General features: G+C 38.6%; 1 protein-coding gene across 1 annotated transcript in view; it reads right to left on the bottom strand.

Annotated features, from left to right (window-relative positions):
• LOC128685517 (uncharacterized) overlaps window positions 1-15,109 on the bottom strand; it is a 138,057-nt gene that overhangs the window by 24,501 nt on the left and 98,447 nt on the right. Inside the window, exon 4 of the mRNA XM_070083058.1 lies at window positions 2,478-2,529. Within this exon, the coding sequence (XP_069939159.1) occupies window positions 2,478-2,529 (52 nt within the window). The remainder of the gene's footprint in view (window positions 1-2,477; window positions 2,530-15,109) is intronic.

Below are 15,109 nucleotides of genomic sequence, written 5' to 3'. Positions count from 1 at the left end.
AACACGCTTAGCTATGCACAGTACGATTGCAGAATACGCATACAAGCAAAGCCGACTGCACACAAGATTGACCGTAGCGAAGCGAGCACACTGAACAAGCTAGTAGCGAGCTGTTGAACGATCACACAATAGCAAGGCTGATCATAAGCAACTGACACGCAAAATTTGTAAAGCGAAGCGAGACAGCAAGCTACACAATGTTCCTGCTACAAGCTTCACCCTAAGCTCAACCGTTTCTCTAAGTCCAGCTCCAGCTCTCGGACAGGCTACCCATATTACAACCCAGGATTTCAAAGGCCTGTTATCCCAGGTGTAATGGGAGCAAAAGAAACACAGCAGAAAAAGTTTAGACTTATATTATCCTTCACCAATTTAGAACAGCAATATGTACACTATGTACAGTAATAAGTATAGTGCACGTCACGGTAAGCAAGGCAGAAATAGAAGCCACAAGATAGCAGACCGTGCTTCAACCAGCTCTAGAATGGGAATGACGTAGACGCTCTCCCTCCGGCTGGCACTTCATTCTCCAATGTTGTCGATCTCTGCTCACGCCAGACTGTTGAAAAGAGAGACGGGACCGCTCGGACAAGGAGCGGTTCGTTTCGAAGGTATCAGCCAACCTGGCCGCCTCCAATGCAGTGGTTAAGTCACGATCCTGCAGAAAGACACGAACCTCTGGTCCCACAGACTCCAGCAGGTTATCAATCAGAATAAGCTGCACCAGCTCCTCAAAGTTAGAGACACCACTCGCTTTATACCAGCTTTGGTAAAAGCTTTGGTTTGCTGTCTCACAAAGTCCACCAGGGATTGACCAAGCTGCCGCCTGTTCAATTTGAAGGTCTTACGATATTTAGCTGGGATACATGTATATGCTATTACTGTACATAGTGTACATATTGCTGTTCTAAATTGGTGAAGGATAATATAAGTCTAAACTTTTTCTGCTGTGTTTCTTTTGCTCCCATTACACCTGGGATAACAGGCCTTTGAAATCCTGGGTTGTAATAGTGGATGAATTTGGTAGGGTGTGCAAAAGAAGAAAATTAAAGGTGAATACAGGAAAGAGTAAGGTTATGAGGATAACAAAAAGAATAGGTCATGAAAGATTGGATATCAGATTGGAGGGAGAGAGTATGGAGGAGGTGAACATATTCAGATATTTGGGAGTGGACGTGTCAGCGGATGGGTCTATGAAAGATGAGGTGAATCATAGAATTGATGAGGGAAAAAGAGTGAGTGGTGCACTTAGGAGTCTGTGGAGACAAAGAACTTTGTCCTTGGAGGCAAAGAGGGGAATGTATGAGAGTATAGTTTTACCAACGCTCTTATATGGGTGTGAAGCGTGGGTGATGAATGTTGCAGCGAGGAGAAGGCTGGAGGCAGTGGAGATGTCATGTCTGAGGGCAATGTGTGGTGTGAATATAATGCAAAGAATTCGTAGTTTGGAAGTTAGGAGGAGGTGCAGGATTACCAAAACTGTTGTCCAGAGGGCTGAGGAAGGGTTGTTGAGGTGGTTCGGACATGTAGAGAGAATGGAGCGAAACAGAATGACTTCAAGAGTGTATCAGTCTGTAGTGGAAGGAAGGCGGGGTAGGGGTCGGCCTAGGAAAGGTTGGAGGGAGGGGGTAAAGGAGGTTTTGTGTGCGAGGGGCTTGGACTTCCAGCAGGCATGCGTGAGCGTGTTTGATAGGAGTGAATGGAGACAAATGGTTTTTAATACTTGACGTGCTGTTGGAGTGTGAGCAAAGTAACATTTATGAAGGGATTCAGGGAAACCGGCAGGCCGGACTTGAGTCCTGGAGATGGGAAGTACAGTGCCTGCACTCTGAAGGAGGGGTGTTAATGTTGCAGTTTAAAAACTGTAGTATAAAGCACCCTTCTGGCAAGACAGTGATGGAGTGAATGATGGTGAAAGTTTTTCTTTTTCGGGCCACCCTGCCTTGGTGGGAATCGGCCAGTGTGATAATAAAATAAAATATATATATATTACTTAAAAAATACACATTCTAGCTGAATATGAGGGTTAAGGTATGATTTGTTTTGCTCAAAATAAGTTTTCTTTTGGTTTTAAGTTGTGAAAGTAACATATAAATTTTATTAAACAAAGTAGTTTCTCTTCCGGTCAGAATTAAGTAACAGTGTATAATTTATAAGTCGTAACATACGCCAGACAGTCGTATGAGGTATCGCAAGTCCACTCGTCGTGCCAACCCAGAACTTGCCATCCCTCATGTGACTGTCTGGTGTTACGTTTAGTCATGAGGTCATACTGGTTGGCTACGTGGTTTTGAAACATGTTAACTCTTCATGATGTACTTTCATGTCTACTTTCAAGACCATTTTAAAAAAAATTGTACACAAAGTTTAAATGAAGCTACCAACTCTCTGTCTTATTTTCTTACGGTACTCGCTTATAAGCTGGTCAGCATAGTTTAGTAAGGACTTACTTCAGTGTGGTTGTTTGAGTTACTTACCTGACTAAGCAACGTACTTGAGCGTTGGCAATAGTTGGCCTTTCAGTGCAAGCTGAAAAAATAATGATAAATTTATTAAGTTTAATATAGCTGATATTGAATATATTTATATAAAATTTGTTAATTAATGGCAAAACATTTTTGAAATTGTGATGATCGAATTCTTAATTGTAAGTGTACATTATGACTGACTGGAATACAGAAAATGACGAAATACCTGCATGTTTGAGGTATTTTGAATGAAAGAAAATTTGGTAACCTTATAAATAGTGAATAAACATCAAAATAATATGAATAAAAAAATGAAATGCAGAGAAAGACTTAATCTTACAAAATATTTCGTTAAGTGTAAAATTTACGTTATGAAGTTAACGCCTGATCAAAAATGAAGGTTCACTCCGTATTTCCAGCTTTTGTACAAGATTATCAGCATGTTGCACCAGTCACTAAAAGAACAGTACGCTGAGAATATGATTATCGAAAAGAGATGTAAGTATAGTTAATTGAGAGTGAAATCGAAAGGTGCAGTATTAAACTTCATTGAGGAATATAGCAAATGGTGGATGAGAGAAGTTGGTAATAGCCAGGGTGTATTAGTAACTATGAAAGAGGTGGGTAATAATCAGTGTTTATATTAGCTGGACGCCAAGGTATTGGTCCAGTGTGGTGAGGATGGTAAAGCACTATGCGTACCTTGTCCCAAGGTTCGTAGGTTCGAATTTCCTTCGGCCAGAGATCAGTGTTTGTGTATATTTCGCCTGCTCTTGCGAATTACTTTCATATATATATATATATATATATATATATATATATATATACATATATATATATATATATATATATATATATATATATATATATATATATATATATATAATTTTCTTCTCCTACCATCCATTATATTTTATATTCAATGGGAACATTTATTAATAGACAGAATGCATCGACAAAAAAAAAAAAACATGAATACGTTGGTACAATATATCAATGACTATGAATCTCCTCCAGCTCCTCCCATGACTGATGCGAACCCAGTACACAGAAGCATTTCCTCTCTGGATGGCAACGCTGTGACGCATGTAACGTGAAAGTGGCTGCCCTCAGGTCTCTGGTGGTGTCGATAAGTTTGGAACTCAGTTCTTTAAGGAAACATGTAGCGTTTTTTTCCCATGATCCCAAGGTCTCTTATCCCACTAGGACAATTTCGTATTGTTGGCCTATGTCTCTGTACTTGGTGGTCTTATACTCCTCCTTGTGATCAGCAGCTCCTCCTTGTTGCCCGACACTGTGATGGCTGTAAGTGTCAGCGAACTTCAACATGCACATATAGTCCCATGCTAAGAACTTGCCATTCTTCCAAGGATAGATGGTGATCCCATTGGGGTGGTTTGCTGGGTTGTGAGTATTGTTGGTTGCAAGTGATCGAGCCTCTCTCTCGTCAGCGCATCCAGTTGTAGCAAGGCTTCTCTTTATAACGTCATTGACTTCACTGTGCCTTGCATGCCCACTTTGGAGCAGTAAAGATCATGTAGACCATATATTGTGACCCCTAAATGGGTCACAATGTATATAATGTATATTACCTGTTCATGTAATTTTATATTGCTTATATTTGCGATATTAGCTAAATCGCAAATATATTGCTTTATATTATTATTTGACTTAGCTATATTATTAGGTAGGATGTAAGATTTATATATTGTTCAGTGCTCATAGTTCAAGTGTTAAGTACCTCACAGCATTGTCTAACTACTGTAGTTTTTACTTCACTTGTTTTGCTGCCAGCTTCTGTGTTGCTAGGTAGCAGAAGTGTATGGAGAGTCACGTGATCAGGGTGGGGTGACCACATCTTTCCTGGACAGAGCCTACCTGGCCTGCACTAGCTCTTGTCTGTTGAACATTCTCCTAACAAGACGTCCCCAATTAAAATTAAAAAATTTTCAGACCACAATCCACTCACCTACATAAACACAATGTAGAGTAAAAATGCTAGGATCATGGGGTGGGCTCTCAGAATCCAGTCATACTCTACTAGTGTACAACATATCAGTGGTCATTGTAATGTAATTGCTGACACTCTGTCACGTCCTTAATTATCATTGTTATGTTTAAATAAATGTAATTTTATTCCCAAATACCTTTTGTTACTTGATACGTCAAATTTAGTAATGTAACGTAATCTATCAAGCCCATGTTAACTATGTATACTCATGTCTAATTATTCTATTTATATATTCACAGTAGTGTTGATATATGTTGGTGTGAGAAGGAGACAGTTAGAGACAAGCTGAGTGCTGAGTGTGTACAGTGTTGTGTGGGTGATGCTAGTTACTGAGTGGCGGAACAGTCCTGCCGCAGCTTCCCCCTCTCTACACACCTTAGTTGCTGCACTCAAGCTTTCTCATACGCAGATGTCCATACTGCCTCGCATTCCTCTACCACTATTTAAGAGTGGAATGCCATCTGTCTATCGCACAAGACTGATATTGTAATATACAGTCTCCACTACTATGATCGAGCCTCAACGTGTCATGCTTGTCTACGTTATCCTGTCTCTACACTGATGTACATAACCACGAGTATGCGGAGATACGATACTGTGTACTGCCCTAGTACGAGGGGCATAACTTATAGTGAAATAGACACTGTAAAATGTAAGAAGTGCTTGGCACAAGAATGACTGATTTTTTTTATATTAAATTGTTTATTAAAGTGACATGAGTTATCACAAACAATGTGAACGACACTAATGCAACTCCTAGTGCAACCGTTTGTCGTGCTGGGGGGGGGAAGGGTATTGCGACCCCTGAATGGGTCACAATGTATATAATGTATATTACCTGTTCATATAATTTTACATTGCTTATATTTGCAATATTAGCTAAATCATAAATATATGGCTTTATATTATTATTTGACTTAGTTATATTATTAGGTAGGATGTAACATATATTATTCAGTGCTCATAGTTCGAGTGTTAAGTACCTCACAGTAGTTTTCACTTCACTTGTTTTGCTGCCAGCTTCTGTGTTGCTGGGCAGCAGCAGTCCACGGAGAGTCACGTGATCAGGGTGGGATGACCACACCTCGCCTGGAGAGAGCCTACCTGGCCTGCACTAGCTCTTGTCTGTTGGACATTCTTCTAACAAGACGTCCATCTCCAGCTCTCTATTGCGGGCCCTTGTTGGAAGATCGTCTCTGTCGCTTTCTTGTTGTTGGTTCTGTGTAACTCTTTCGACGTTGTACTGAGGTTGTGTGTCACATAGACGCTCTGAGGAACTCAGGTCCTGAGCTGTAGCTTCTAACCTAATTTGTACTGGTATCTGTGTACTGTCACAGTTGGGGATTCTCTTATGCTGAACTTTGATTCAGTATTATGGGAGTTTTGTGACTTTTGTGGAGGAGCTGCAAATGGTCCCTACTTAGTGTCATTATATTATCTCCTTGTTCCTGATTCTGTGTCGCTATTGCTTGTTATATTGCTGTTCGGCTTATCAGTCGTTTTATTGTTCAAGCAAGCTCTTCTGGTTTCCAGATTGGTCAAGAAGATAATTTATGTGAGGACTTTTAGTCAGTCACTGGTTAAGCCTAGTCGAGTCTTTAAACATAGCGAACTACTTAGAGCACTTACCCACATACACGCAAACTTACTTGTATATAGTTGTATTGTGTTATAAAATGTTAACAATGTACCAGACGGTACTTAAAAGCCATAAAGATGTGATATGTGCCTTCAGTACAATACTACTGTACACAGAAGAAGTGTAGGAACTTGTATCCTATATTATATTCAATTGATTACTTTAATTTACTTTCATAATATACGTCTAGACAACTTTATTATTAATAAACTTATTAAATTTTAATTTATTTAGTTAGTAGCCTACCAGTTGTAATTCTGAAGCACTATTGAATCTTACTAAATTCTAATGGATAATTGGACCAGGGTACTGACTACTTGTTACAAAAACCCAGTAACAGGCTGGATGCTAGAATGGCAGTCCTTTCTAGTATTCACTGAAGATCTCTATCATTATTATATATCGCGTGTTTTGTAACACCATATTTGTCAGCTTGTGCATCGCTGCAAATATATGTATATTCCGTGTGAACCGGGGCAGAGAGGCTGAGAGCCCAAGGCAGAGTCTCAGGATCGAGGCGTGCTCCCATTGCTGAAATGGGAACTGTTTGGAGGAAGTCTCCAAATTGATGTGCGCTCACAGCTTGGAGATGGGTAGTTTCCTTCTCTGTTGTTACAGCCCTAACAATGTTGGCAAGCACCTTTTCAGTGATGGGGCCTTGCAACTTGACTCTAGGCCAGTGCTGCACTAGATGTTGGTACTGGAGCAGCAAGAGTCTCCCATTCAGTGATGGTACCAGTGTAGCTAGGGTCATGTATTCCTGCTGAGTCACTGAGGGAGGTACCATCTCTGAAACTGTGCTGGGGACCCTCATCTTAGGACAAAAGAATAAACTTTCTTCGGGGAAAACACGAGGTTCTTCCTGAAGCTGTTTGAATATTTTTTTCTCCTACAACCCGCTATATTTTTTATTCCATGGATACTTTATTTAAAGACAAAATACAGTGACAAAATACAATATGGAGCAGATCAACGTAGATAGCAACACAGAGCTACTTTTCGAATTTTTGTCTGGCTCCCCAGCAGTGGGCCACGTGCCCAGAATGCTGCAGGTATTTCCCCTCTGGATTGCAACACTGAGTCTCTGAGAGAGGAAGCTGGCTGCCCTGTGGTTCTTTGTTTCTATGATGAGTTTTTCACCCAGCTCGTTTAGGAACCTTAGAGCACACTTGCCCCACGCTCCAAGGGTCTCCGAGCCCATTGGGATGAAGTTATATCTAGGGGAAATGCCTTCATATTTGCAGGTCTTCTGGGTCTCCCTGTGGCTGGCAGCTCTACCACCTTCATCTACGAAATATGGCAAGTAGGTGTTTGCCATTGAGGCAGTGCAGGTGTAGTCACAGGCAATCTGCTTACCATCCTTCTAGGGGTAGCATAGTGGCTCCATCAGGATGCTTTTGACTTCCGTCAGACTCCCACACTTGGGGTTCGTGTTGGGCTGGGCAATGGGCTGTGGCGACGTTTCTATTTATGATGTTGTTGACCTCCTCAATCATGTCTAGCATACTTCCCTTCTGATACGTGACACAAGAGACCATGAAAACCGAATTGATCAGCCATCGCCCTTCCAAAAATACACTTATGTTCGGTGAGTATAGGGGCGGCTAGGGGAAGTGCTTCACTAATCTGAATGGCCTGTGAGTCGAGCCGAGTGCCCAGAGAGCAATTCGGAACAGCTAGAAAGAAATCTCTTGAGTGTGGTGCCTTCGCCGCTAGGAGACGAGCTTTGTCTTTTCCTGAAGCATTAGTGAGCATTGTGTTGGTGATTTTTTTCATGATCGGTTTGTCGCAGTGGGATTGTTTGTGCCCTATGGGAGGAGCTGGCCTACTGGAGGAGTCTGCAAGGATGTCCCATTGCATCGCTGCATCAATAAACCCGGGGTCTTGAGCTCCTACCGCGTCTCTTAAGCATTCAGGGACAATCTTCTTGATAATAACACTGGAAGCCAAACACGAAGACAGAAATGCAGTTAAAGCTACCTGCTTTGCTTTGCGAACCCCTATACATCCCAGTCGCACTGGGAGGATTGCCTGATCACATTGCTCATCTTCAAGTGACAGATTCAGCGCCTTCTTAAAGGTTATTCTCAGGAGTGCGTCATATTTGTTAAGTGTTGGGTTGTCAAAACTGGGTGTGTACCTCAAAAAGTAAGTGAGTCTTGGCATAGTAAGACACCTTTTGAGGAGATACAAGACATCATGGGCATCAAGATTGCTTATTCACTCCTCCATTCTCTTCAGATCATTCAGTTTGTCCTTGATGACCGTGTCGATGGCCTGGTGACCCAATGGTGCTCCCAAGACGGTGCTCTTCGCCCTCAAAACTTCCTTTACCCCCTCCCTTCAACCATTTCGAGGACGACCCCCAAGTCATTCTACTTTGTTCTATTCTCTATAAATGACCAATCCACCTCTGCAACCCCTCTTCAACCCTCTGACTAATACTTTTAGTAGCTCCACACCTTCTCCTAATTTCAACACTCCGAATTCTCTGCATAATATTTACACCCCACATTGCCCTTAGACAGAACATCTCCTCTCCCTCCAGCCCCCTCCTCGCTGCAGCATTTACAACCCAAGCTTCACACCCATATAAAAGTGTTGGTACCAGTATACTTTCGTACATTCTCTTTTTGCGTTCTTAGATAACGTTTTGTATTCTCTCCACAGATACCTTAATGCACCACTCACTTTTTTTCCTTCATCCCTTGTACAGATAACCTCATCCTTCATAAACCCATCCGCTGACAAGTCAATTCCCAAATATAGTATATGCAAACACTCACTTCTTCCATACTCCCTCCCTCCAATGTGATATCCAATTTTTCTTTATCTAAACCGTTTGGTACCCTAATCACCTTACTCTTATCTATGTTCACTTTCAACTTTCTACCTTACACACCCTCCCAGACTCGTCCACTAACCTTCGCAACTTTTGTTTAGAATCTCCCATAGGCACAGTATCATCAACGAAAAGTAACTGTGTCAACTCCCATTTTATATTTGATTCCCCATAATTTAATCAAACCCCTCTCCCCAATACCCTAGCATTTACTTCTTTTACAACCCCGTCTATTAATATGTTAAACAACCATGGTGACAAAGATATATATAAATATATAAATGTAGATATATATATATATATATATATATATATATATATATATATATATATATATATATATATATATATATATATATATATATATATATATATATATGTATATATATATATATATATATATATATATATATATATATATATATATATATATATATATATATATATATATATATATATATATATATATATATGCAATAAGATCACAGTAAACAGGTGATATCAGGATATGCAAAACAACCACTGTGAAAGGATAGTGAAATTCCAAGTGCTTTTGTGAACTCTCACGTTATCAAGGAACTATAAAGACAATAAAGACCTCTACATGGATTTTTTTTAAACAAGACCGCATAACACAATCCTCCCTAATACAGCTAAATGGTTTAGATACGTTGATGGTATTTTGTGTCTTATGCCTTAGAATGTAGATATAAACCTTTTCCTTGTTAAATTAAATAACTTAGCCATTCTATAAACTTTACTGTTGAGTCTGAGGAAAATAACTCATTGCCTTTTCTAGAAGTTGTTATTATTAAGGGTAATAATAAATTCAAATTTAAAATTTACAGAAAACCTACAAATAACTGTTCCTAAGTACACTATTATTCTTCACATCAAGACAGAGTTATACTGCCGTTTTTTTCATCAGTGTTTTTGAGAGCTTTATGTATTTGTAGTTCAGAGTTCATAGATGAAGAAATATCCAAAATTTATGAAATAGCTAATGATCTGAAATACCCAAGAAACGTAATTGATAAATCTTTTAAAATTGCTAGAAATACATTTTACAATCCAAAAAGGGACAACCAACCTTATTCAACTAAAAATATGTTGGTTCTCCCTTATCATGAAGACTTTTAATATCAAAGTTTTATTCAAAAATCTTGATACCGTAAAATAAACTTTTGATAAAGAATTCCCCTCAAAATGCTGACGGATGTGTCTAAAAGATTCCTCGTAAAATTTGCGATAAAGTTTATTACGGTCAAACTGGTAAAAGTCTCGAACTAAGAATAAAACAACATAAATATAGCATTAGAACTGGACAAGATTCCAATGCTCTATTAATTAATGTGAGAGATTTTAACCATCCAATTGATTTTCAAAACGTTGAGAAAGTCGTATATATATATATATATATATATATATATATATATATATATATATATATATATATATATATATATATATATATATATATATATATATATATATATATATATTTTTCAACAAGTTGGTCGCCTCCCACCGAGGCAGGGTGACCCAAAAAAGAAAGAAAATCCCCAAAAAGAAAATACTTTCATCATCATTCAACACTTTCACCACACTCACACATTATCACTAGTTTTGCAGAGGTGCTCAGAATACAACAGTTTAGAAGCATATACGTATAAAGATACACAACATATCCCTCCAAACTGCCAATATCCCAAACCCCTCCTTTAAAGTGCAGGCATTGTACTTCCCATTTCCAGGACTCAAATCCGACTGTAAGAAAATAACCGGTTTCCCTGAATCCCTTCACTAAATATTACCCTGCTCACACTCCAACAGATCGTCAGGTCCCAAGTATCATTCGTCTCCATTCACTCCTATCTAACACGCTCATGCACGCTTGCTGGAAGTCCAAGCCCCTCGCCCACAAAACCTCCTTTACCCCCTCTTTCCAACCCTTTCGAGGACGACCCCTATCCCTCTTTCCTTCCCCTATAGATTTATATGCTTTCCATGCCATTCTACTTTGATCCATTCTCTCTAAATGACCAAACCACCTCAACAACCCCTCTTCTGCCCTCTGACTAATGCTTTTATTAACTCCACACCTTCTCCTAATTTCCACACTCCGAATTTTCTGCATAATATTTACACCACACATTGCCCTTAGACAGGACATCTCCACTGCCTCCAACCGTCTCCTCGCTGCTGCATTTACCACCCAAGCTTCACATCCATATAAGAGTGTTGGCACTACTATTCTTTCATACATTCCCTTCTTTGCCTCCATAGATAACGTTTTTTGACTCCACATATACCTCAACGCACCACTCACCTTTTTTCCCTCATCAATTCTATGATTAACCTCATCCTTCATAAATCCATCCGCCGACACGTCAACTCCCAAGTATCTGAAAACATTCACTTCTTCCATACTCCTCCTCCCCAATTTGATATCCAATTTTTCTTTATCTAAATCATTTGATACCCTCATCACCTTACTCTTTTCTATGTTCACTTTCAACTTTCTACCTTTACACACATTCTCAAACTCATCCACTAACCTTTGCAATTTTTCTTTAGAATCTCCCATAAGCACAGTATCATCAGCAAAAAGTAACTGTGTCAATTCCCATTTTGAATTTGATTCCCCATAATTTAATCCCACCCCTCTCCCGAACACCCTAGCATTTACTTCTTTTACTACCCCATCTATATATATATTAAACAACCATGGTGACATTACACATCCCTGTCTAAGACTTACTTTTACCGGGAAGTAGTCTCCCTCTCTTCTACACACCCTAACCTGAGCCTCACTATCCTCATAAAAGCTCTTTACAGCATTTAGTAACTTACCACCTATTCCATAAACTTGCAACATCTGCCACATTGCTCCTCTATCTTTTCTACATCCATAAATGCAATAAAAACTTCCCTACCTTTATCTAAATACTGTTCACATATATGCTTCAATGTAAACACTTGATCTACACATCCCCTACCCACTCTGAAGCCTCCTTGCTCATCCGCAATTCTACATTCTGTCTTACCTCTAATTCTTTCAATTATAACTCTACCGTATACTTTTCCTGGTATACTCAGTAAACTTATTCCTCTATAATTTTTACAATCTCTTTTGTCCCCTTTCCCTTTATATAAAGGAAATATACACGCTCTCCACCAATCCCTAGGTACCTTCCCCTCTTTCATACATTTATTAAACAAAAGTACCAACCACTCCAACACTATATATCCCCCCCTGCTTTTAACATTTCTGTCATGATCCCATCAGTTCCAGCTGCTTTACCCCCTTTCATTCTACGTAATGCCTCACGTACCTCCACCACACTTACATTCTGCTCTTCTTCACTCCTAAAAGATGGTATACCTCCCTGGCCAGTGCATGAAATTACCGCCTCCCTTTCTTCCTCAACATTTAAAAGTTCCTCAAAATATTCTCGCCATCTACCTAATACCTCCCTCTCCCCATCTACTAACTCCCCTACTCTGTTTTTAACTGACAAATCCATACTTTCCCTAGGCTTTCTTAACTTGTTTAACTCACTCCAAAATTTTTTCTTATTTTCATTAAAATTTCTTGACAGTGCCTCTCCCACTCTTTCATCTGCTCTCCTTTTGCACTGTCTCACCACTCTCTTCACCTTTCTTTTACTCTCCGTATACTCTGCTCTTCTTATAACACTTCTGCTTTGTAAAAACCTCTCGTAAGCTACCATTTTCTCTTTTACCACACCCTTTACTTTATCATTCCACCAATCACTCCTCTTTCCTCCTGCCCCCACCCTCCTATAACCACAAACTTCTGCCCCACATTCTAATACTGCATTTTTAAAACTATTCCAACCCTCTTCAACCCCCCCCCCCCCCCACTACTCATCTTTGCACTAGCCCACCTTTCTGCCAATAGTCGCTTATATCTCGCCCGAACTTCCTCCTCCCTTAGTTTATACACTTTCACCTCCCTCTTACTTGTTGTTGCCACCTTCCTCTTTTCCCATCTACCTCTTACTCTAACTGTAGCTACAACTAAATAATGATCTGATATATCAGTTGCCCCTCTATAAACATGTACATCCTGGAGCCTACCCATCAACCTTTTATCCACCAATACATAATCTAACAAACTACTTTCATCACGTGCTACATCATACCTTGTATATTTATTTATACTCTTTTTCATAAAATATGTATTACTTATTACCAAATTTCTTTCTACACATAGCTCAATTAAAGGCTCCCCATTTACATTTACCCCTGGCACCCCAAATTTACCTACTACTCCCTCCATAACATTTTTACCCACTTTAGCATTGAAATCCCCAACCACCATTACTCTCACACTTGATTCAAAACTCCCCACGCATTCACTCAACATTTCCCAGAATCTCTCTCTCTCCTCTACACTTCTCTCTTCTCCAGGTGCATACACGCTTACTATAACCCACTTTTCACATCCAATCTTTATTTTACTCCACATAATCCTTGAATTTATGCATTTGTAGTCCCTCTTTTCCTGCCATAGCTTATCCTTCAACATTATTGCTACTCCTTCTTTAGCTCTAACTCTATTTGAAACCCCTGACCTAATCCCATTTATTCCTCTCCATTGAAACTCTCCCACCCCTTTCAGCTTTGTTTCACTTAAAGCCAGGACATCCAGTTTCTTCTCATTCATAACATCCACAATCATCTCTTTCTTATCATTTGCACAACATCCACGCACATTCAGACTTCCCACTTTGACAATTTTCTTCTTCTTATTCTTTTTAGTAATCTTTACAGGAAAAGGGGTTACTAGCCCATTGTTCCCGGCATTTTAGCTGACTTTTACAACACGCATGGCATACGGAGGAAAGATTCTTATTCCACTTCCCCATGGATATAAAAGGAAAAGTAATAAGACCAAGAACTATTAAGATAAAATCCAAGAAAACTCAGATGAGTGTGTATAAATAAACATGTACATGTATGTGTAGTGTGACCTAAGTGTAAGTAGAAGTAGCAAGACGTACCTGTAATCTTGCATATTTATGAGACAGACAAAAGATACAAGCAATCCTACCATCATGTAAAACAATTACAGGCTTTCGTTTTACACTCACTTGGCAGGATGGTAGTACCTCCCTGCGTGGTTGCTGTCTACCAACCTACTACCTATATATATATATATATATATATATATATATATATATATATATATATATATATATATATATATATATATATATATATATGTACATTTATATATATATATATATATGTATATATATATATATAAATGTACATATATATATATATGTATATATATATATATATATATATATATATATATATATATATATATATATATATATATATATATATTTATGTATATATATATATATCTATATATATATATATATATATATTTATATATATATATATACATATATATATATATATATATATATATATATATATATATATATATATATATATATATATATATATATATATATGTATATATATATATATATATATTTATATATATATATATATATATATATATATATATATATATATATATATATATATATATATATATATAAATATATATATATATATATTAAGAATATAGGGAGGTACCACCTCTAGAACTGTCATAGGGACCCTCATCCTCAGAGAAAAGAATAAACTTGCTTCAGGGAAAACTGTTTGAGAATTTTCTCCTACCAGCCCCTATATTTCAAGTATGTTTTATTTAAAGACAAAATACATTGGCCAAACATTCACAAAAATACAACAGAAAGTAAAACAACATAGGTAACTCAGAGCTACATCTCGAATACTTCGTCCAGCTCCCCTGCGGTGGGCCGCGTGCCCAGAGTCTCTGAAAGAGAAAGCTGGTCGCCCTGTGGTCCTTGGTTTCTATGATGAGCTTCTCACCCAGCTCTTTGAGGAACTTTAGAGCACAGTTGCCCCATGCTCCAAGGGTCTCCGATCCTATTGTACTTGGGGTTCCCGTTGAGCTGGACAACGGGCTGTGGCGAGGCTTCTCTTTATGATGTCATTGACCTCCTCATGTCTGGCATACTTCCCTTCTGCTGTGTATGTGTGTGTGTGTGTGTGTGTGTGTGTGTGTGTGTGTGTGT

The sequence above is a fragment of the Cherax quadricarinatus genome, chromosome 8, assembly GCF_038502225.1.
Source record: "Cherax quadricarinatus isolate ZL_2023a chromosome 8, ASM3850222v1, whole genome shotgun sequence".
NCBI classification, from domain to species: domain Eukaryota; kingdom Metazoa; phylum Arthropoda; class Malacostraca; order Decapoda; family Parastacidae; genus Cherax; species Cherax quadricarinatus.
Note: the sequence above shows the minus strand (reverse complement) of the source record. Positions and strands in the feature narration are given on the sequence as shown.